This window comes from Drosophila subobscura, chromosome A (genome assembly GCF_008121235.1).
Source record: "Drosophila subobscura isolate 14011-0131.10 chromosome A, UCBerk_Dsub_1.0, whole genome shotgun sequence".
Lineage (NCBI taxonomy): Eukaryota > Metazoa > Arthropoda > Insecta > Diptera > Drosophilidae > Drosophila > Drosophila subobscura.
The window spans coordinates 5,420,469-5,444,049 of record NC_048530.1 but is presented as its reverse complement, the minus strand read 5'-3'; the positions used below and the strand labels follow the sequence as shown (position 1 = coordinate 5,444,049).

General features: G+C 47.3%; 3 protein-coding genes across 9 annotated transcripts; 1 reads left to right on the top strand and 2 right to left on the bottom strand.

Moving 5' to 3' along the window:
* Positions 1 to 320: 320 nt before the first annotated feature.
* On the bottom strand, positions 321 to 13,500 carry LOC117903512 (active breakpoint cluster region-related protein). 5 transcript variants are annotated; one of them, XM_034815630.1, is made up of 14 exons: positions 13,351 to 13,498; positions 11,777 to 12,339; positions 7,072 to 7,724; positions 6,341 to 7,013; positions 5,968 to 6,263; positions 5,786 to 5,912; positions 4,939 to 4,959; positions 3,842 to 3,940; positions 2,787 to 3,773; positions 2,343 to 2,726; positions 2,114 to 2,274; positions 1,900 to 2,039; positions 1,583 to 1,832; positions 321 to 1,512 (listed from the first exon to the last, which is right to left on the bottom strand). In XM_034815630.1, exons 2-14 carry the CDS (start codon positions 12,089 to 12,091, stop codon positions 1,326 to 1,328), a joined length of 4,293 nt encoding a protein of 1,430 aa, XP_034671521.1. In that variant the 5' UTR covers positions 12,092 to 12,339; positions 13,351 to 13,498; the 3' UTR covers positions 321 to 1,325. The 5 variants fall into 5 exon arrangements, with proteins under 5 accessions (XP_034671521.1, XP_034671512.1, XP_034671530.1 ...); XM_034815621.1 differs by having other exon boundaries at positions 11,777 to 12,381; positions 13,351 to 13,497; XM_034815639.1 differs by lacking the exon at positions 4,939 to 4,959 and having other exon boundaries at positions 11,777 to 12,381; positions 13,351 to 13,497.
* Positions 13,501 to 15,350: 1,850 nt separating this feature from the next.
* On the top strand, positions 15,351 to 17,941 carry LOC117889852 (scoloptoxin SSD14). 2 transcript variants are annotated; one of them, XM_034794363.1, is made up of 4 exons: positions 15,351 to 15,375; positions 16,100 to 16,864; positions 16,936 to 17,884; positions 17,918 to 17,939. In XM_034794363.1, the coding sequence occupies exons 1-3, from the start codon at positions 15,371 to 15,373 to the stop codon at positions 17,876 to 17,878; spliced, it is 1,713 nt and encodes a 570-aa protein (XP_034650254.1). In that variant the 5' UTR covers positions 15,351 to 15,370; the 3' UTR covers positions 17,879 to 17,884; positions 17,918 to 17,939. The 2 variants fall into 2 exon arrangements, with proteins under 2 accessions (XP_034650254.1, XP_034650246.1); XM_034794355.1 differs by lacking the exon at positions 15,351 to 15,375 and adding an exon at positions 15,924 to 16,008 and having other exon boundaries at positions 17,918 to 17,941.
* A 580-nt stretch (positions 17,942 to 18,521) lies between these two features.
* On the bottom strand, positions 18,522 to 21,246 carry LOC117889589 (protein SPT2 homolog). 2 transcript variants are annotated; one of them, XM_034793999.1, is made up of 5 exons: positions 21,047 to 21,246; positions 19,803 to 20,711; positions 19,184 to 19,769; positions 18,917 to 19,123; positions 18,522 to 18,851 (listed from the first exon to the last, which is right to left on the bottom strand). In XM_034793999.1, exons 1-5 carry the CDS (start codon positions 21,107 to 21,109, stop codon positions 18,760 to 18,762), a joined length of 1,857 nt encoding a protein of 618 aa, XP_034649890.1. In that variant the 5' UTR covers positions 21,110 to 21,246; the 3' UTR covers positions 18,522 to 18,759. The 2 variants fall into 2 exon arrangements, with proteins under 2 accessions (XP_034649890.1, XP_034649889.1); XM_034793998.1 differs by having other exon boundaries at positions 19,184 to 20,711.
* Positions 21,247 to 23,581: the final 2,335 nt, after the last annotated feature.

The window sequence follows — 23,581 nt, the reverse complement described above, 5'->3', positions numbered from 1 at the left end:
TATTATATTTTTGTTTTACCCGTTTAAATTTATACAAATTTGCTCAACGTCTCTTAGGATAGAACTTGTACGCACGAGTAGTAGTGTGTAGATGTAGTTGGAGTTGTAGTTATAGTTGTACGAAAATACATTCAAGATAAGCTAATCGATGATCGCAGACACGTAGCTTCCATGTTTCCACACAATCCAATCCAATTTGATAAGCATCTTGGGACTATGACTCACGAAAATGTCTACGGACTATGCGTAGAAATAAAATGAAAGAATTACCAAATTTCTAAATAGAATATATTTTATTTTACGCTTCTTTTTTTTATGTATATATAAAACCTAAACAATTAATATAAAACAAGACGACGAAAAAAAAAACAGAACTTTATGTAAGCATACACATACTCTCGATCACTGCACATCAACGCCAATCAATCAATCAATCAATCAATCAATCTTCCATTCTACACTTGGGTAATTATAGGTCCTACGTAATCGTATTGTAATGATTATTTAGGTGTATGTGTCTGCCATTGAAGTATATGTATTTTGTTTATATACTTTCGAAAATTGGAAATATTTGCATTTTCATTTGCATTTGTTGTGGGTGTTGCAGTAAGCTGAGGGTTAGGCAGGTGGCAGGAGCACCGATCGTGTGTGTGCGTAACGCTCTCCCATGTTTTGGTGTGTGTGGTATACATTATGCATGAAGCTGAAGAAGCATATCATCTATATATGAATATATATGTGTGTTTGTGTGTGTCTATATATTTGTAGGATATATATTTCTATACGTATCATATGTTCGACGAGTATACAAGCCAAGAAGCTACATAAGGTAAGCCTTGTTAGTGGGTCAGAGGCAGGGACAGGGGACAGGGGACTGTGTCTGTGTCTGTGGATCAGCCAAAGTGTTGAACACTTTAGCATCCGTGCAGTGTACATATTTGTGTGTGTGTGTGTGTGTGTGTGTGCCAGTGACCGCCATTGAGCAGTTTTTGTAAATTTGTTCATTCATTTAGTAGGTTTTTCTCTTAATTTGTTTGTTTTAAATCCGTAAATCGTTTGGCAGACTCCCCGCTGCCGCTCCGCTTTCCTTTTTCATTCTCCGGTTATATACAATTGGCAGCGAATTTTCCAGTGAGTGTGTGCGTGCGTGCGTGTGTGTGTGTGTTTGTGTTTGCTTGGAGGGATTGGGATGTGAAACTGGGGCTTCAGCGTGTGTGATCTGGACAAAGTGCTTGCATTTACGCGTGGCTATTGCTATGTTTAAAAAAAATATATATTTATATATCATCCAATCCAATCCCGTGTGTGTGTGTGTGTGTGTAAATCTAGTTCTTAATGCGCGCCTGCAGAAAGCAATAGAGTATCCCGGCCTGGGCCATCACATCCACAGTGCTGGCCGCGAGTGGATCCTTTTGCTTCACCTGCGTCTGTCCCGGCCGCAAAAGTGTGGGCCCAAAGACCATTGCCAGATTGTGCAGGGACATCTTGTTGTCGGCCTCCTTCTCGTGGACTCTGCAGGGGGGGGGGAGAGGATTGTGCAAGGATTAGCTGGATTCAGTTGGTTTCAGTGGAGGCTCCCTACCTGATCAGATGATCGAGGATCAGACAGATCGAAGCCTTGTTGGCTTGCGGCAGCTCGTCAAACACCTTCAGCAACTCGTTGATGCGCGTTGCCTCGTTGTTGTTGCTCAGCGTGCTGAATGTGTCGAAGAAGCGCGGATATAGCTGATCCGTGAACAGAGCTTCGGGCAGCTCACGCAGGAAAGTCTTCAGTATGCCCGTCACCGAGTGAATGTCCACCTCGCGCAGCAGCTGCTCCGCCTCATAGGCATCTGCGTTGATAGGATTGAGAATCGTTGAAAGTCAGGCTTCAATCGATTTAATTAGATCTTTGCTTACCCGACTCAAAGGCCTTCTTCAGCTTGGACAGATCGGAGGCAGAGCCGCTGACGCGATAGCAACCCACCTCCAACATTCCACGTCGCTCCACCTCCCGTATGCAGGCACTGATGATGAACGGAATGTCGCGTTTCTCGCGTCTGAAATGGGAGGAAAAGAAAAATACAAGTATCAAGAAGTGCTCCAGTGGGTGGAGCAGCCAACAGAGACTCACTTTAATACTTGACTCATTTTGGCACCAAAGAGGGCGCCTGGCTTCGTTGTGGCACGGCACAGCTCACCGGGCACAAAACGGAAGCTGCAGCTCAGCTCCAGGGTCTCGCTCAACTTGATTGTGCGCGTCTGCTGGGTCTCAGTCAGCCAGCTGTGGCTCAACTGCACAAGAGCGAGAACAGATTAGTGGGAGGATTTGGAATTAGGGAAGGGAATTATTGGATTGCTACCTTTAGTATGTGTTTGGCTCTCAGCAGCGGACGATCCTTTGCCTCGTAGAGTAGAATGCGCACATTCTGACTGCCCTCCAGTTCGAGCATAAAGCTCTCGTTCCACACTGGCGTTTGGCTGCGGCAAATGATTTTTGTGGTGGCCTTGCGGAAGTAGTGTCCATAGGAGTCCACCTCAACGCATGTATAAAGATCCGATGGCTTCTCGAGCCCGGCCAGGCCCTGTATGCTCATGTGTAGATCACCGACAAGCAGGCTCTCGTCGTTGGTGTTGCGCATCAGATACGAACCCATTTCAGTCTTCATGCCCTTTTGCATGGCCACAATGAAGGCGGTGACCTCCAGCGAGTTGATGGTATTCGCTCCAGGCAGATTGCACTTTTGCTGCAATGCGAAAAAAGGATCAGAAAGGCTCTGCCAAATGTCAGGCTCAGTGCCACTCACCTTGAGCGATGTGATTGAATCCATCCACTGTGATCGCTCAAAGTCCGAGCTGAGGAAGAAGGTGACAGCCTTGTTGTTGGCCTTGTTCCCCAGGCGTAGTACCAGATTGGGCGTGGCCAGCACCAGCTGTGACTCCAGATCGGCCAACTTGCGGCGATACTTGTCGCCGGTGCGCACCCCATTGGCCTCCAGGATGAGCTGGTCACGCACCGAGCGTAGGTTGCGCTTCACTTGCGAAATGTTCGCGGGACTAGATTCCTTGAGCTCAGCCGCGCTATCGGCCTCCTCGAAGACGGTGATATCCTTGAGCGGTATGAACCACTTCAGCTCGTAGTCAATGCGATCCCGGCCCAGAGCCTTGTACTTGGCGCACGCAATCACATCGTTGAAGAGGAAGAGATGCCGCAGCTTGCGATGCCCGTCCACGAGCTCCACAATGAAGGAGTTGCGCACCATGCGCCTCAGATTGCGGTTGGACTCTGTGGGCAGACGCTGGCAGACGTTGAACTGGTTAAGGAACATCTGTATGATCTTTTGGGCCTGCCGCAGCGGCTGATGGTCCGGATGGTTGGCTGGTGTCTCGCGCAGCAGATCGTTGAAGACCATCGCATTGATTTGCACCCTGGCCACCGGCTTGTGCAGCAGATCCTCCAGCGTGAGCGACTGCTCCGTCTGCAGATTAACAACGATCGTCGCGACGATCTTCTTGAATTGCGGATTGCTGGCACTGCACTTCTTCACCGTCTCGATGGCCTGGCCATAGTTGTGCAGGAAGGCGCTGTACAGCTCGAACATGTCCGCCAGCCGCTTGAAGGCCTCTCCAATCAGCACATCGCCGCCCTCGTGCGACACAATTGTCTTCAAGTCACCCAGGAAGGCCGTGTGCACCTCGAAGAGCTCATCGATCTTGAAGAACATTGTGTTCTCCTCCTCCTCCTTGATCACAGGCTGAGAGGTGCCCAACGTTGCATGGATTGCCTTTTTATACTGCACACGGAAAATGTAATAATGAATAAATGGAATACAACTCCGAGTGGACTTCTGCCTGCTCTCACCTGCATCATCTTGTTAAGGCACTCCACGTAGATCGTCTCGCTGTGTATGATGGAGCTCAGTATGGATCGTATCTTGGCACCACGCGCATTCCCACTCACCTGCGAGAGAGGGAGATCAAAAAGTTCAACAAATTAAAACAGATAGAACCATAGATAGACAGATAGATAGATAGAGCGTGGTGTATATGGTACAAGTGCTGGGATAGATGGAAATGTCTACACCCATTTCCAAACCAACAAATTATGAATCGACTCTGGCCGAAACTGAGCCTGCAAATACACTGATTATTCGTATGTCGACAGATTTATGACTCATTCTATGTTGGTATTCGTCACTGTAACACTCAGAATGGATCGCCCAAAGTTGCTCCATCGAAAAGGTGCACTTCAGATGAGTTCTTGTTGAAAGGAATGTGGAGAATCGTAGCACAGGAAGCACTTTTGGGTAGCCAAAGTTAGGAATATAATGCGGATACAATTTCCATCGTTATTCGAACTGAGAGATAATTGTTGGCTTGCTAGCAGACAAAGTACTTTAAAATTACGAGGATAGACCTCTCTTTTGTTCCTGGCAATCCATTCTCAGCTGGACAATACGAATAACCGTCACATTGCAGGTCTTTTAAGCAAAACAAAAAACATAAAACAAGCAAACCAAACCATGGTGTGGGGGGGAATGAACTGTGAAATGAAAGTGAGGAGAACAGATAGCTGCGACATGGACAGAGATGGAGATGGGTGGCAATGCTCGCTCTGGGGACAGACAATGCGAGTACAACGCGAATAGCACGAATGGATAATAGTTTATACAATGAACATAATATAACAAATGGACGAGCACAATTGAAACTGAAAGCACGAGGTGCCAGGGAGGGGCATTTGTTTGCGTCTGGCAGGACACAGTGATTGAGCCAAGCATTGAGAAGCTAAAGCAATGTACATATAAGAGAATACAAATTTAAATGCCAATGCAAATGCTTGGATGCAGTCGATGAATGCTCGCTAATGGGAGCACTATACGGGTGGCAATAAAGGGTTCGGGTTTGGTTTCGGTTTGGGGGTTCAAGTTAAGGTTACCAACTGGTTCCGGTACTCACGAGTATCGCTGAAACTAAGTTCTGTTGGGAGAAGAGAACAAAAGAGAGTGAAGATAAAAGAAACAAACAAAAAGAAGACTCTTGGTTAGTATATTAGTAGTTTACAAAATGTTAAAGTTAAAATAACTACAAATTTTAGGGGGTTGTACAGGGGGCAGGGCAGCATGGGCATGTGTGATGTTCGATTTAAAATTTAATTTACTTCCAGTTAATATAGAACCTTCTCCTCATCGTTCTTTTTTAGACGATTTTGTGAATCTTCTTTTATGTAAATCAGTGGCCGCGGACTATGAGTATTATTATCATACAAGAAATTATATTTATGTTTCCAATATTGAACCATTTCCATCCATGATGAGTAAATTTAGTCTTTGAGTTAATTTGAATCAAAGCAAACTAATTTCAAATAAAATTCCATTGGTTAATTCGGTTACTGCGAAGTATTCCTACATATTTATATGTCTGGGGCACCCAGAATGGCAGCGTTTACAACATCATGCCTCGCTGTCTGTACATTCATGGATTGAATGCAAACAAACAGGACACAGTCGAGTATTGGGGAAGCGGTCCAGATACCTCAGCGGAATTCAATTGGATCCTCGGTAAGAGTAAGCCCTGAGATGGAACTACCCATCTTAACAGAACACCCACCCCAGGGAAAATTCAAATCAATTAACGATGACAAAGTATGACAAGTGGCGAGTCGTGCGCTTAGTCATGAGGTTACATCAGCGACTTAACCTCTCAGCTGCTGCGCTTTGTCGGGGACTGGGACTGGGCTGGGGCTGCGGCTGGGGCCAGGGATTTGGAGGGTAAGAGCGAAATTCATCCGTGAATAACAACAAACCTTGCGCAGTGCACCTGGTGTGGTTTGTGACGTGGTCTGCTCGTCGTGTGAAATGGTGCGTAGTATGGGCGGTCCCTCGTACTCGCCATCGCTGTCCAGTGAACTGGAACGGGTCTCATTGCTCTGTCTGCATAGAGAAGGAGTCAAATACAAGTCAATATCTTGGTCAGACAGACACTCACTGAAGAAAGTAATCGATGTTCACATAGTTTGAGGTACGACCAGGAGATTCAGGATCCACCACGCTCGTCTGACTGCTGAGCCCCTGGGCCATGGGCAGGGTGCTGCTGCCAGGCGTGGAAAGATCATCACGACTCGACGAGGACCCAGTCCGTCCGGGCTTGATGAAAACATACTCCCCATCGCCATTATCCAGCGGCACGCTGTCATAGTATGGCTCATGATCCGCCGGCGACTGATGTGCTGCCGCCTTGGCGCTCTCCGAACTCAGCGAGGAAACGCTCTCATAGCTCTTGATCTGTACCGAGAGAGACAGAAAGAACGAGGGAGAGAGTCAGTTCATGCTCAGTCTGACCATTCTGAGTGTACACTTACAACTTCCGATATGCCTTGTGATGCCAGTGATTCCTTGGAGCCAGCGCTGCGTTGTGTCGCTGCTCCTCCACCGCTGCCAGCGCCTCCCTCTGCGTCGCTGGCCTGCAGGGAGGCGCGCGACTTCTTCTCGAGGCTGCTGGTGGAACTGCTGTCGGCCACTGCCAGTTTTGCAGTCTTGTTTAGGCTGCCCGTGGGCGAGGCGCCGACTGTCCCCGCTCCAGTTCGTCCCGGATTCAGAGGACGGCCGGGCGTGGAAGAGGTACGCCCAAGGCTGCTGCTGCCGCCACTGGCGGCGCTAGAGGACGCCTCGCTACGCTTCGCATGCTCCAGGCTGTCCATCTTGCCGACCATCTTACGGCCCAGCTCCTCCATCAGCTCCGGATTGGTGACAAACTTCCCCAGCTCCGGCGTGGTCTTCCTGTTGTTCGCGTACTTGGCGTCCAGATTCTCCGACGACTTTTGCCTAAGGATGTCCGAGGGCTTAATGTTGCGCTCCAGCGAATTGCCCGGACTGTCCGAGGAGAGGCTGCCGCTGCCGCCAGAGCTGCTGGGCAGGGGCATGGTGCTGCCCGCATATGCCGCAGTCTCGCGCTTCGGCGACGATGACAACTGATGATGCTGCTGGCTGGGAATGGTGGGCGGCTCTACGCGCCGAATATTCTTTGGAGGAGGTCTGCAGAGGGAATCAAAGATAGGATCAATCACCGAAGTCATCTCCGCCTCACACTCACCTGGGTGGCATTTTCTTCTTGGCTTCCATGTACGAAGTCAATGATGGCGACAGGGGCGGTGCCGATGGCTCGGCGCCCAGTCCAGATCCAGCTCCAGCTCCCGCCGCATAGCGGGAAAATGTGGATGGTGGCGTCGGCTGCTGCTGCTGCTGGTCGTTTCCTGAGGATGCCTCGTCACCCTCTTTGTCTTTGGCCTCCTTGACCTGAATGACGGTGACGTACTGCGACGTGGTCTTGCGCACCGGCTGTCGCGCGGATGATTCCCGCTCTGCCTCAACGGCCTCCGGCCGCTTGACGCCGCCTCCACTATTGATTGATGCCGCCAGCTCCGTGATGCACTGATGCAGTGCTCCATTGGCATCCTTCTCGTTGCCGCTGTCTTTGTCTCTGTCCTCTCGCTCGAAGCTGGGCTCCACGCCGCGTTTGTCACCCGCGAGCGGGGCGGAGTTCAGCCCACTACTACCTCCCGAACCGTTCCCACTCCCATTTCCCACGACTCCTCCTCCACTTGCACTTCCTCCCGCCCTACTGCCGCTGCCAGCGGCATTCGATGTGTGTGTGTATTTGTTGTCTGTGTTGAGCGAGAGCCGATCCTTGTCCTTGCCCCCCGCCACCGACAGCGAGGATGACTCGCGCAGATTTAGGCTAGATTTCTGTAAGAAAATAATAGAAGGTAAGGAAATTTGTGAGTTTCCATAAACAGATGTGTGTGTGTTTTTTTTGGGATATATTTCGCGCTCCCTTAATCAATATCTTCCCTTATTTATACAGATACCAATTGGAAATTGTAAATTGGAAACTTGCTTCGTATTCTGTTTTAAGGCTGAAAGGTTAAAGATACCATAGATCAGGGCTCGGCACGGCCCTATCCCATGGGTGCGGGACAAGGCGCTGCTGCTGCGCTGCCCTCACGTACACGCGTATTACAGTGATTCGTACCAATACCAATGTAGTGAAATGTTCCGTTTTGCGTGCGTCTTCACACACAAACGCAAAAACGGCTCGTTAATTGTATGGGTGCCGAGGCCTGCCATAGATACACTCTAGAGTGCCCCATAATGTGGGGGTTTTAATATTGTACTCGGGGGGAACACTGGGCGCAGCGCAGTTGAAAGAATGGAGAGCGGAATCTTCACCGCATTTATTTCACTACTTTTAGTTGACAAAACAAAAACCCCCAATTGAGCAGGTACTTACAGGTAAATATTTATTTACCAATTACGCAATTTACTGAGTTTTTACACGCCAATTCTGTTTTTTTTTAATCGTAACTTGAGATCATATATTTTGGCTAAATCTTTATGCCCGCACGTTAGATTTTTGTCATATTTTTGGTAAATACGAGAGTAGAGCTACCCAATTAATATTCAATTTTTGGGGCTGTTTCAATATTTTGGCATCGTAGACCGAAAAGATTTGAACCTTGTTCTGACCCGCCTAGATAACCCTATTTTAGGAAGGTGTTAATTGGCCGGTGCTCGGGTCTAATCAGGTCTAAGCCATTTACGACGCTAACGCCCCTTTCAGACACTTTGCTCCAAGCAGACACAACTATTTACTTATGTACAGCCCAACTTTTCTCTTTGTAGATTCCCGGCACGTAACGCATTTAATTTTATTTAATTTCGTATCTTTGGTCTTCTTTTCGGTTCCATTTTAAATGGCAGAAACGACGGACAAACCTGACTTTTGGGACCGGCGTACGTGTGTGTGTGCGTGTGTGTGTAGCCGGCGTTGGATCGCTTTTTATGTTTAATTCCAAAATTTGCTGGCTTTGAAAAAAAGTGAAAACTACAAAAACCAACAAGAAGAAAAATAGAGGGGAAGAAGAGTGGGTGGGGGGAAGGGGCCAAACACAAACAACTGTAAATACAAATGAATAAAGAGAGCAGACAGACACAAAAAAGACCAGCAGGCAGGCAGACAGACAGACAGGCAGGCCAGACAGACAAACGCGTTTATTACCAAAATGGAAAACTGGAGGGAGGAGGTGTAAGTGGGAGTGGTAATGGCGTGGTCTATCAGAGTTGATGTGTGTGGGTGGATGGGATAGATGGATGGATGGATGGATGTGGAATGTGACCAAGCGAAGCGATGAAGAAAGCGTGCACAAATCGTCAAAGCCCGTCAAGGAAGGTCGATGGCTACTCTTTGAGCTCTCCAGTTACTTGCTCTCTTTCTCTCTTTGTGTCTCTCTCTCACTGCTTAGCAATTGCTTAGCATATTCTCCAATTAACAGTTACTTGGCATGGGGTCACAGATAGCCCCCGCCACTTTGTCACAGCTGATGCGTTTGCATGCGTGACTAATGCCAGCTTCCACTTCCACAGAAGGTTGTTCTGTTCGATAATGCACGCAGCTACTCCGCAGCTGCATATGTATGTACATACATATGTACTACATAAATCGACATTAGCGTGCCTTTGATTTAAGCCCACTGCATTCTGCATTTGTTCCATTACAAACGAAACGGGACACGGCACTCATGGAATGGTTGAGCCCCAGCCTCACCAAGTGCCGCCAGCAGCTGATTACAATCAGCTGACTGGATCTCTCACTCGCACTCTCTCACTTTATATCTCTCTTTCAGTGGAACAGCTGTTGTTGTTGAGTCAACTGCTCTTGGGCTCTCTCTCACCCCCGCGTATTGCTAGTTGGAGCTTATCGGGAAAAAGGAAATACAGATTTTTCATGCTTGAGGCTAAGAAAGGGCGCAACACCATCGGACTCACGCATTTTCAAACTGTTGTTCGCTGTCTATCTGCCACTCTAAGTAACGAGTACGAAATATTGTATATACACACACACATACATACTTATGTACACACGTCTACGTGTACATGTGAATGTGCAGATATTTGTCAAGTGCCTTTTGCCTAAACGCTTTTTTAGCCGCTTTCCGTTATTGCTTAATTTCTTGGGTATCAGTACACGTTCAGGCCCACGCACACTAACGGACGGACAGAGGTGTCGTGTATGTGTGTTTGTGTGTGTGTTGTGGGTTCATGTACATTGTTATATGGTATTTTTGCGATAAGCTTATTGATTTCAACTTGTGATAATACAACAACAACAAAAACGACGGTTTTTATTTATTTTAAAGTTTTTTTCACTGATTACGCACCCCTCTGGACCATAATTTGATTTTCTCCTTGAAGGAAGCCATGCTCCTTCAGCGCCACTGTGTGGACACACTGTCGCTGTTTTTATCACTCTCTCACTCTCCCTCTCTCTCTCTCTCTATGTCTTCTTCTCTTATGTGCAAGACAACAAAAAGAACGTGGGCGCAAGAACAAGGAGAAGCACTACACTGCACTGCACCGATTGATAGCCTCGGGAACAAACTCCGCCCAGCAGAACCGTGGAAAGAATAACAGGTAAGCGGAGCGACGACGCCAAATGACGCTAACTGCGACGCCACCAGCCCGTATGACTATGACTACGACGTCGCGACCACGAAATTTGAGTCAAACGAACGCGTTACTGGAACGGTACCGAAACCGACGGCGGGGAGCTCAACGGCCGCCGAGGTTGACGCAAAAAAAAATTAATTATTAATTTACGTAATTGTTGTGCTGTTTCTGTTTTTCGCGGTCGGTGCAGGTGTTTTGCTTGCTTTTCTTCCCACTGTTAGCCAAAGTTCGGGATATCGGCGTCTGTTATTGTCGCAAAGATTCACCACGGATGCGTAATGTAATGTCACGGGAAAAGAGCGGACCAGAATCCGTTTGGCTCGTACCCGTTGCCGTTATTCACAAGTGTTGGCGACTGCGACGATGACAATGACAGCACCAGCGCCCCACCAGCAGCTGCGGCAGCGACCGAACGGATTCCGTAGTCGGCAAGCGACACGCAAAACACACACACACATGCACGCGTGTACGGACAGTGAATTGGTATGTACATATGTATGTATGTGGAGATAACGGACAAAAGTTACAGATATCGAAGTGGTAGTACCCATGGGGATACATATACAGGCACATATGCAACGTATTGGCAGCGACGCGACAGCAGAAGCTTCAGCCGTCGATCGAGAGAGCACCACGAGAGAGAGCCCCAGACCTACATTAGGTGAAGGAATGAACTGCCAGGATCTTGTAGAAGTTCCAATAAGCTCTGAGCTAGTTCCGCAAATAACAATTTGGCAATGCAACGTACATATAACGTGAGACTCTTCGAAATTAAATTAAACAATATGTGGTGCTAGGAAAAGCCAAGGGAAAACCCCGACTAAACCAGACGGATATATGTACAAGTTTTTTCTCGGCTTGTTTGCATTATTCCAATCCTTCGAATGCATCACGCCAATGTTCTTCTACACGTTCTTTTGAACTAGTTCCGTTAAATTTCACTCAATGCATAGCTGCGCCGCGTACAATAGTAGCTTCATTCCCCAGCTACACCGTGACATGGGGGCCACCTACAAAGCTTCATATGTACATATGTATGTACACATGTAGAGACATACATGTACAAGCTAAATTGATTGCGCTGCTTCTTTCACTCTTCCTCTTCTGTTGGATAGATTGATAAGCAGGCAATGACATTTGCAAAAGAAATGAACAGCGCAGCTGACGGCAGCAGCCTACGCGTTATTTCTGAGGGCCTGCTATCAGTCTCGCGTTCCCCTTCGACCGGGCAAAAAGGGAGTTACTATATTTGCGTGTACATATGCATGCTTTTGTATAAGGTTTGTACTTACGAACTCCTTTTCCACGGCGGCTGCAGTTGTTGTTGCGCCATTACTGCTACTCCCACTCACACTCCCACTGCCGCTGGCTGCCTCGAAGAGCGCAGTTGGATCTCCGCCTGAGGCCCGATACTTTTCCACATCGGAGAGCAAGCGTTCCAGATACTCCACATAAAGCGTCTCCTGTTCAAGCTCCTTGCCCAGTTCTGTGATCTTGACACGATGCCGCTCAAGGGAGGCGCGAACATCCTGCTCCCAGGCATCGGAGAGCGAGCTCTGTGGAAAACGTTGCATCCACAGGCGTTGGAAATCATCAAAGACGCTCATGACGCTCCCCCTCTGCCCCTCTGTTGGGCTCCTTCTGTTGTTGTTGCTGCTGCTGCTTCACTTCGTGTTGTTGTGCGGCTTATTGGATGTTTGATATCGCTTGTGATGCTCCTATTGCTTCTGCTTCTGGCTCTTACTCAAAGATGATGATGTCGATGACCACGTTGATTACGATGTTAATTATGACGAAGAGGGCGAGGTTGGTTTTTATGTAACAAGCACCAGTTGTGCGTTGTCACCTTGGCTGCCTGCAAAATCACATTTGTACATGCACATATGCACATATGTATCTATGAGAGAGTTAACGACAGTCTACGTGAATATGTGTGTGTGTTTGTGTGTGTGCCTGTGTGTGTGGGCGTGTGCGTCACAGCCTCGCCGCCCTTAGCCCCTTGAGTGTATCCTTGCGTGTGGGCAACAACAACCTCACTAGGATGCAAATCAATCCAGCTTCCAGCGTCAAGCTTCTCGGTATTGAAACCACAACAAAATATTAATGACGTTCCTTTTTTTGTTTTTTAAGAAGTGCGGCTTAGAACCGGTTTGGTTTTGGTGCACTGGTCTATCCTGCACTTGTATTAGTGTGTGTGGTCCCGTTTGTTGTTGCCCTTTCGAATCCATTCGAATGCCATGTTGCTGCTTCTTCTTTCTGTCCATCTTCATTGTTTTTGTTTCTTTCTTACTTTAGCCAAGGCCAAAAGTGATTTTGGTCCAGGGTGCGATAATGGAGGCGCAGACGCAATGAATTTCTTTTGAACTTTTCACATTTAAACTATCAAGACAGCAGAAACAACAAGGCAGACAGACAGACAGACAGTCAGACGGACAGAGAGAGTAGCCACCACAAATGCACTTCTTACTCTTCTTGCTACACTCCCACTCCAACACCTCCTTCCACTAAAGAAACAGTCAGTGGGCGTTGCAGCTGGCTCGCAGCTTAATGCCGCCAGCGTCGCTGCTACTGCGCTGCCCTTACCATACACAATCACACAAATGCACGCACGCACACGCTTCACAGTATCCTTATACGGATAAATACAGGGGGGGAGGGAAGCTGTGTATTGAGACTTGTCACAAAACTTTAAAACCAAAAAAAACAACTATATTTCACTCTTTCGCGCACACACACATGCAGAATACACGGATGCCGCTTCAGTGGAGAAGCAGAAATACAGACAACACATTTGCATATGTGCAGCGCATTCTGGGAGACTGTTCTAGTGTGTGTAAATCTCGGCTTTGGTTTTCGTTTAACTCACGTTTCATTTTTTTGCTTCACAATTTACACTTTTTTATCTTTATTAAACAATGGAATATGGTTACTTTTCTCGGCACACACATTTAATAATTCACTTTCACATTGAACATCACAAACATATTTAAATATATATGTATTTGTATATGTATTTCTCTGCAGATGACAATAGTGTTGGGCAGCAGTGTGAACGCGAAATTATCGATAATATAAAATATATTTACGATATATTTTGAAGATTCAATGGTATATTTTGGTATATTTGCGAGGCCCTGACGCTATATTTTATCGATAATTTCGCGTTCACACTGCTGCCTAACACTATTGTCATGCCATTCCACGATTTTCATGTTCTATTTAATATTACCAGCTTGCGAAGACTTTTAACACTGAAACAATAGCTTAATCCGTTTAAAGGATCAGTTTGACGTATTGTAAATACTAATTTGTATTGGTTTGTATACCTTATGACCTTACATTTTACAAATTTGAATTTGAATTTTTTATCATAATCGCCCTTCTGGAAGCAAGGGAGCTTTCTCTACAGTATGTAAATGTATGTAAATTATTAAAAGAGACATGTACATATATTAACTGATAAATTTTAAAAATGGCGCGCACAACAAAAGCGATAAAGAAATTCTATTGTTTTTCTGAAAGGAACTCTGACAGACTCTTACTACCGATCTAGGCTAAAACTAGTGGATCCTAGTAGCCCTCCAGACCAGGGTTCGGCAGGAAAGGCTCTGCCGCGGCGCTGCCGCTCACGTACACGCAAGTTACAGTGATTCGTACCAATACCAATGTATGTCGGGGTTCCGTTTTGCGTGCGCCTTCACACACAAACCACGTTCCCTGCTAAAGACCAACCGTACTCCCCCACTTCGATTACCTTATGCTGGTCTAATTACACCCAGCATGCACCTTTCCAGGTTTTATGCAATGATTATAAATTATAATTATTTAATATACCAACCACCAACCATCACCTAATTTTAGTAAATTTGTAAATTTTATCCTACCTTCCTCTCCTGTACTTCTAATTAATAATTAGCAACTAATTCTTAATTGAAAATACATAAATAAATATATACTATAAACCATATATTGTCTATAGCCCAATATTAATATATTTTCTTTTATATTTAGTTCTTCTCATTAGTTGTTCAAACTCCCTTCGCAAAGGAAGAGAGCTTTCAAATACTTATCGATAGGCTGCCACAGGCTCCGATTAAAGAGCGCTGCCAGACTAGCGCGGTCAACTAATTTAAAATTTGAAACTATGGATATTTGAACTAATAAACACAGATAAGCTGACAAATGCATGGCAATTATTTAGCATTCTTCAAACGGACTTTGACCACCCGCAGAAGCCCGCACTGCTAATACCATTATCAACTCCGAATTTCCCTGTTAAATGGATAATAAAATAATTAACTTTTCTGTTGGCCCAGCGACTATTTATAGCCGGGAAGTGACTATAAATCAAATTATATATCGAACCATGCAAATCTCCAGTCTCTCCAGAGCAACCCACTTCGGTCCCTACATGTGGCCCACATGTCTGCAGATCGATTTTAGAAAGGTCTTCGCGTCGCACTGTCCCTTATCAGCCCCAAAACCACCAGATAAAATATATTTACATACATATAGTCTTATAATTAAGGCTCTTTCGCATTGGACTACACAACTTCTTGTCGGCTTGCGCCTTTGGTCTCCAACGGCACTTAGTCAGCGCTCCCAAAACGAGCGTAATCTCTCCTCCGCGCATGACGTATCCCCCAAAAATCATGGCCTCTGTCATGCTATGGATATGGATATGGAAATGGATATGGATTTGGCTACTTGTCTTATCGCTGGTCAATGCGAGATAGTCCACTATCCGGCTGGATATAAAAAGGCACACAGCTCAGACCGATAGCCATTCACGTAGCTCACTCAAGTCTGTCGTCGGTTAGCCTCCTCCGCAAGCCCAAAACAAAACTTCCTAAGGATAAACAACATACAAAACACACACGAACAAAATGTGGTAAGTATTGGATAAAAGATATTGCTATGGGCAATACCCTTGGGTAAGGGCTCTGTGGATTACCTTGTTGGAAGAGCTTGATGGAAATTCAAATCAAAAGTGGATACAAACTTAGCTGAGGTTTAGTAATGCTGCACAGAAGTAAAAAGGTTCCATTTTAGGACTTTCAGTTCTGTTCAGAGCTCCATCTATAAAACTGTATTCCTGCTCAGAATATCCAAGTGTATTGCTACCACCAGGATTCTAGAGATCGCAACTCAGTGTCAATTTTTATATGTCATCTGGCACAAGGTGAATTATCCATTAAGTGACGTTGTGCGGCTGTGGTGGGCACCAAGCACTTATTCACCACGCTCTCACGGCTGTCAGAGCGACAAGCGCTAGAAAGAGACGGAACTTTTTGTTGGTTAGGTTCATGGTGAAATTACTTGCAAGCTGAGGTTGTCCGCCTGTGGGGAGACACAAGCTCCGGAGAGGGATGGAGCTAGAGCTATTTGTACCCCGAATGAGAGGAATTTCGTGTTCTATGTCCGATCGCAGCAGCCCATCAGTTCAGAGTCAACGATGAAAATGAAATCCGACTGCAATGCGATATTTGGAGCTGGTTGGCGCCTTCGGTGACTTTTTAGTCGGGTATGGGTGAGCGCAAGGGCTCTTTACACCTCTCCCAACCCCCACCACACAATCTTAGCCACTAACCAATCCTCCTCCCGATCTCTTCCAGCTCCTGCATGAAATACGCCGTCTGTTGGATTGTGCTGGTGGTGGCCATTGTGGGTGTCACCTTGGGCCTGGTGTTCGGATTGCGCGGACGCACCGAGGAGCCGCGACGCATGGGCGCTGTCGCCTCGAACGGCGTGGGCTGTGCCGAAGTGGGCGGCAACATACTGGACATTGGAGGGTCGGCGGCGGACGCGGCCATTGCCACGATGCTGTGCGAGGGCGTGATGCTGCCCCACAGCCTGGGCGTGGGCGGTGGCTTTGTGGCGACCATCTACTCCAAGGAGACGGGCTTCATTGAGACGCTGGTTGCGCGCGAGACAGCGCCAGCGGCGGCCACACAGGACATGTTCGTGGACAAGGAGATCACCGGCGCACTCTCCTGCGCCGTGCCCAGCGAGATTTATGGCTACTGGAAGCTGCACGACAAGTACGGCAAGCTGCCGTGGAACAAGCTCTTCCAGCCCACCATCGACATCTGCCGCAGCGGCATCAAGGTGTCGCGCTACCTCGCCGGCGTGCTGGAGCGCGAGGAGGAGCGCATACGCAGCGAGCCCTCCATGGCGGAGATCTTCATCAACCCGAAGACGGACACCGTCTACAAGCAGGGCGAGGTCATGTACCGCCACATGCTGGCCGAATCGCTGGAAATCATTGCCCACGAGGGTCCCGGCGTCATCTATCGCGGTGGCCGCGTCGGCGCCAAGCTGGTCCAGGACATTCAGTCAATGGGCGGCATTGTCACGGAGCAGGATCTGCAGAATTACGAGTGAGCAGATCTGGCAGATGCTTTCCCTCAGTTCGTACTAAACTTTTGTGCTTTTCCTTTTGCTTTCGCAGGGTACGCTGGGAAATGCCGCTGCATGCCCGCTTCACGGGTGGCTACGAGCTGTACACCTCACCGCTGCCAACCAGCGGGGCCGTGCTCACGTTCATCCTCAACGTAATGGAGCCACTGTACACGAGCAACACGGAGAAGTACTGGCAGCGGCTGGTGGAGACCTTCAAGCATGCGTACGGACATCGCACCAATCTCGGGGACATTCACTTTGAGCCGGAGGTGCAGGAGGTCTACGAGAACCTCATCGATCCCTCCTTCGCAGCGCAGATACGCGAACTGATCCTCGATGATCGCACCTTCACGAACATGTCCTACTACGGAGCGAACTTCACCAATGTGCCGGATCATGGCACGGCGCACATTTCGGTGCTGGCCCCCAACGGGGATGCCATCTCCGTGACGAGCACAATCAACAGCCATTTGGGGGCCAAGGTGCGCTCCCGCCAGACGGGCTTCATTCTCAACGATCAGATGGATGACTTCTCGACACCCGGACGCATCAATATCTATGGGATACCCGCCAGTCCGGCCAACTACATAAAGCCCGGCAAGCGGCCCATTTCCTCCACCTGTCCCAGCATTGTGCTCGACTCGCAGGGCAATGTGAAGCTGCTGGTGGGCGGCGCCGGTGGCTCCAAGATCACCACCTCCGTGGCCCAGACCATTCTCCGCTACTTTGTCCTCCACGAGCCCATTGAGCGGGCCGTCAACGCCGGCCGCCTGCACCACCAGCTGGATCCCATGTACATTGAGGTGGAGCCGGATGTGCCCCGGCACACGGTCGCCTATCTGCGTCGCATCGGGCACGAGGTCAGGTATTTGGAGGGGGACAAGGCCTACTCCGCACAGACGGCCATTGGCCTCATGGACTCTGAGCCGCATCCCGTCTGTGATCGCCGTCGCGTGGGCAGCGCCGTTGTTGTGGAGCCATCGGAACCCTAAGCCGCAGTCTAGAATTATTGTGGAAAGCAGAAGGGAGAGACATCCATCAATCTATTAAAATCTTTTGTGGCCCATTGACGTTTAAATGAAACAAACGCGAGCAGATCTTTCTATGAGACAGGGAGGGTTTGGAATGATATTCTGTGACTCTTGGGGTACTAGAATGATTGGGCAAGGTCAGGCATTGGTTTGAAGAAATCAAAGCCAAAAATTAACTCGCAAGAAAAAGCTATACAAAATATGCTAATGGGACTACAATAGCAGATTATAACATTCACACAGCTGCCGATTCATGGAGGTAAGCCAGAACCAATCTGATTATCCTCTGAAAATGACTCAGAGAAGTCTCCTTCGGGAGGCAATTGCTCTAGCTCCATCCCTCTCTGGTGCTTGTCCCATCTGTGCGCGGTGAATAAGCGGAGAACGTTACCTTTTTGAGACAAAATTCACCTCGCTCTGAGTAAAAGTTGCCCGCCTCGCAGCGAGGTTTAAACACAGATTAGACGCGCCCTTTAGTGGGTATTTTTGGATTTACATCTATGTACATAAATATATTTATAGACGTGTGTGTGCATATATGTACATTGCAGCCTGTGTGCGTGTGGGTGTGGTGTGTGTGGTGTTGTTGTGGTTGCTAAGTTGCAGATGTAGTACTGAGTGCCGGGTATAAAAGTTGTGACGCGTAAGAAGCGTCTCACACGTCCCTTCTCGTTGGCATTGTGTGTGTGTGTTCGGGGGAGTGGGAAACTGTGTTGAGCGTCTGCTCGTTCTTTGTGTGGCACGTTGAGCAGCAGCAAGCACCGTGCTGCAGTGTGGTGCACTGGGCGCATGTGTTCGTCTATGATATTGAGATTTTGAGCGAATGTTGGTCGTTTTTGTGTTTAATCATCGATGCGTGTGGCCTTTCGTCTGGCCATTTTACGCTTCTTGTGTATCGCCTCCATGCGCATATCCTCCAAATCCTCTTGCATGCCTGCCACAACAATAAATTCAATTCAATTAAACACTTAAGGGGGACATCCACCCATCGAAACTTACCCATTTTTCCACTGAGAAACTCCTCGCGCTGCATTTGAGCGAAACTCGACTCCATCTCGCTGTCGTCCTCGTCGAGATCGCGATATCGCCGCTTGTCATAGCCAAAAATGTCACGAATGTGCGAAGAGATGTCCTCCTCGCAGTCCCCATCATCGATAAAGTCATCCAGCTCGGAATCATAGTCGTCATCATCATCGTCATGGCGTCCTAAGAGGAACGGAGAGAAAGATTAGTTCGCTGGACGCATCGATGCAGCGAGGAACATACTTTTTGTGGGCGACGTCTTCCCTTGGGGCTTGCCCCGGCCAGGCGGCATCGCCCTGCTGCCCGATCGCTGGACATCCGCTGGCGGGAATTGACGCGTTCTTGTCGGCGAACCTCCGGCTGGACGATCACGGGGCGGAAACTCACGCGCTGGTCCATTACGGCCGGTTGCGCCATAGGGAATCCTTATGGGTACGAGTCTGGCACTGGCAACGGGGCCACGCACGGCGCTGGGGCCACGGACGGGAATGGATTCGGAGCTGGTCCTGTTACTGAGTATTGGCTTGGCTGGCAACGACTTCGCTGTCGTCGATGTGGCGGGAAGACGACTTCTGTCTGGCTTTGTGAATGGATTATGGGCAGATGCAGGCAGCCGGCTGGAGCTGGAGCTGGCGCCGGACGTGGGTGGCGGAGCTGGTCGCGGTGCCGGACGCTTGAAGACATTATCACTGTTTGGCTTTGCTTTGGATTCGTTTAAAGAAGGTGTAGAGGGTCGGCTCGAGGCGGCATGGCCGCTAGAGCTCGAACTGGTGCTGGAGCTGGAACTGCTTAGTTTCGGTATGCGTCCGCTGGCTTCCATGCGAGTGCCACTGCCGCTGCCACTGCCGCTGCCACTGCCGCTGCCATTTTTATGCTGCTCCTTGGCCTTTGCTTCGCTCTCGCGCAAGCGATCTCTTTCGGCACGCTGCTCCCTCTGTCGCTGGCGCTCTTCCATTTCGCGCTTCTCGCGTGCCGACAGGAGACGCTCTGGCTCCTTCTTCTTCTCGGGCTGGGCGTAGACCACCGGCTCGTGCTGCGTCTTTGCCGCGAGGCGTAGCACCGCCTGAAAGTCCATGGGCGGAGGGCGCTTGGCCTTGGCTCGTTTCTTCTCCGCTTCGCGCTTCTTGCGCTCTTCCTCGAGTCGCTCCGCCTCTGGATTGTAGACGGTCGTCTCTCTGTCCCTGCAAGTGCTGTAGGCTCGAGCCACGTGCGCCTCCCTGGACTTGCTTTTGGAGCTGGAAGACGTGGCAGAAGCACCGGAGGAAGATCTTGTATCCGATGACGATCGCTGGCGTGTGTGGGACATGGCCTCCTCCCGCTCACGGGTAATGGCTGCCTTGACACGCTCCTTGGTGCCGGAGAGATCTTGCACAGACTGCGGACGACTGGGAGCGAACCCCTTTTCCTCGTGGACATCGCGCACCTTCTCAATGTACTTCTGATAGAAGGCGTTCGATTCGGTCGACACATAGCCGTAGTCATCGCCCTCGCCCTCGCCCTGATCGCCACCGTTCTGGCCATCGCCATCATGGGCATCCTCCAGCACCGACTTGTTGGCCGACTTGGTGACTTTCAGCATTTTTCGTATCTTGTTCTTGGACTTTTCGTCGCGCTTGGCCAGCAACTCGTTCAGCTTCTGTCGCTCCTCTCGCTTGCGCTCCTGCTCCTCGGCCTCGCGCTTCTTTAGGAACTTTTGGATGTTGCTCGACAACTCCTTGCTCGCCTTGCTCTCCTTCTTGGGCGGCGCATACTTGGTGCTGTAGTATTTGCCCTACAAAAGAACACAAGATTAACATTGAGATGGTGCAGCAGGCAGGCATGACAATTGGGGTCACTGATCGCCACACGAACTGCACTCAACTGAACCGGACTGGAGGCGGACTTCTGTTCCTTCTCTTTCGCCCTGCAAATGCAAATGCACATGCAAATGCCTGTGTATACATGCACAAAGGTGGGCGGCAATGGGGCAGAGTGGCCAGGTGGGAGTGGGTGGGGGATGGCGGATGGCCAGGAATATATTGCAAATGCATCAAGTATTGTAAATCACAAGAGACACGAGATGACCCCAAAAAAACACAAAGCAGAAAACACCAAACCAGAACCCACCTCATCTTTTGTGGCTGCGTCGGTTTTCTTTTTGGCCAAATGCAACAGCTCACCGAAATCCATGTTTAGAACTCTGCTGGGTGTCTGTCGCTCCTGTGCTGCTGCCTATATTTCGATTCCTTATTTTAAAATCTCGCCTGCTGCTCCGAAATGAAAAAAAACGTAACTTGTTGGTCTGACATAGAGGTGGAGAACTAGCGATAGTACTATCGGTACTATCGATGGTTGGACACTATCGATAGTTCTCCAACTCCAAGTCTGATTTTAGATCGGATTAGAGAAAAGCAATAATTTCACAGACATTTTTATCGGTTAGATTTTGCCCAATATATAATATATCTTATACGTAAATGTTCGTAAATTTATTTCTAATGTTGCTTTTTATTCAAGTCATGGTTTGTCTTATTTATATAATACTACATATAATTTAATATAATACTCTCTTCAATTTTATTCTTTTACCTTACATATAATTTTACTTTACCCATCAAGGAAGCATCCAAAACTCTTTTTTTAATGATTTTAAAAACACCCTTTCTTTAATATGCTCATCAAATATTCAATTATTGATCTGGTCATCACAGTTGGCTGGATTCTGAAATAAAATAGATGGTCATATTAAATATCAATAACAATCAATCACATTCTCATTTACAGTTTTTGGTTCAAACACATACATGTTCAGTTTTCGGTTCAAGCACGCACAGACATGTTCAGTTTTTGGTTCAAATACGCACATGTTCAGTTTTTGGTTCAAGCACACACAGACTTGTTAAGTTTTTGGTTCAAACACAGACATGTTCAGTTTTTGGTTCAAGCACGCACAGACATGTTCAGTTTTTGGTTCAAATACGCACATGTTCAGTTTTTGTTCAAAGCACACAGACTTGTTAAGTTTTTGGTTCAAACACAGACATGTTCAGTTTTTGGTTCAAGCACGCACAGACATGTTCAGTTTTTGGTTCAAATACGCACATGTTCAGTTTTTGGTTCAAACACAGACATGTTCAGTTTTTGGTTCAAGCACGCACAGACATGTTCAGTTTTTGGTTCAAACACAGACATGTTCAGTTGTTGGTTCAAGCACGCACAGACATGTTCAGTTTTTGGTTCAAATACGCACATGTTCAGTTTTTGGTTCAAACACAGACATGTTCAGTTTTTGGTTCAAGCACAGACATGTTCAGTTTTTGGTTCAAGCACGCACAGACATGTTCAGTTTTTGGTTCAAATACGCACATGTTCAGTTTTTGGTTCAAGCACACACAGACTTGTTCAGTTTTTGGTTCAAGCACAGACATGTTCAGTTTTTGGTTCAAGCACGCACAGACATGTTCAGTTTTTGGTTCAAATACGCACATGTTCAGTTTTTGGTTCAAGCACACACAGACTTGTTAAGTTTTTGGTTCAAACACAGACATGTTCAGTTTTTGGTTCAAGCACGCACAGACATGTTCAGTTTTTGGTTCAAATACGCACATGTTCAGTTTTTGGTTCAAGCACACACAGACTTTTTCAGATCATACTTCCATCTTCCATTTACTTACCTTCTTTATACACTTTATATATGCATCATGATGATTGTTTTTAAGGTGGTGCATCAAATTTGTGGTATTCCCACTGGTTTTTATTATTCTGCTGCATAAATTACATTTACCCGAATTTCCCGTAAGATCGGAGAAAAATTGCTTTGCGGAGCTCATGTTTTCGAAGTTTCCGTCTCCATTGGTTTGCGAAGTTAAAGTGACCAAACGTAAAATATCAAAAAATATCAAAAAAAAATATCAATATATTGATATTTCGGCAAAAAAATATCACGATATAAATATATTTTTTTTTGGAAAAAATATCGATATATTGATATTTTGATATATTTTTGACAACCCTAGCCACGGCTGCCTTGTGAATCGATACCTTCTTGCCTGGCTGAAGCTAATTGCTATGACAGCAATGGCCAACCACATTGGCGGTTAATTCAAATGAAAAGCATAGAGCGAACCGTTCTTTTATTTTGTATACACATTTATTGCAAGTTGGTTTGTTTATATTTTAATTTACGTGTATGTTTCCTCGCCTTCTGTAACTACCACAACAATGTTTGCATATTCCACACATTCAGCTGGCTTGCAATGAAAATTTGCTTAGTTTATGTACGTGAATACCTCTCCGTTCACTTCTGGCTTGGTTAAAAAATTGTGTGTGTGTGTGTGTGTGTGTGTTTGTTTGTTAGTAACTTGAAATGCGATCTCTTCGCGTATTTCCTTTATTTTCTCATTAAGATTTAGATTTATATCTCGTTCCTTCGTTATGCGTTATGCTTGAAGAGACATCGGGCGTTTAAAAATTGATTTCGATTTCCATTTTTCCTTTTATGTTAAACATCTAACAAAATGCACTCGTTTTTTTGGGTGTATGTGTGTGTGTGTGGGTGAGCATGAATGGGTGTGTTGTGGCTCTGGCCCGTATCATTATTCGTTATCTTTATCGTAACTTAACAACATTAATAATAATAAAAAAAAGTCGTTTGTATACATA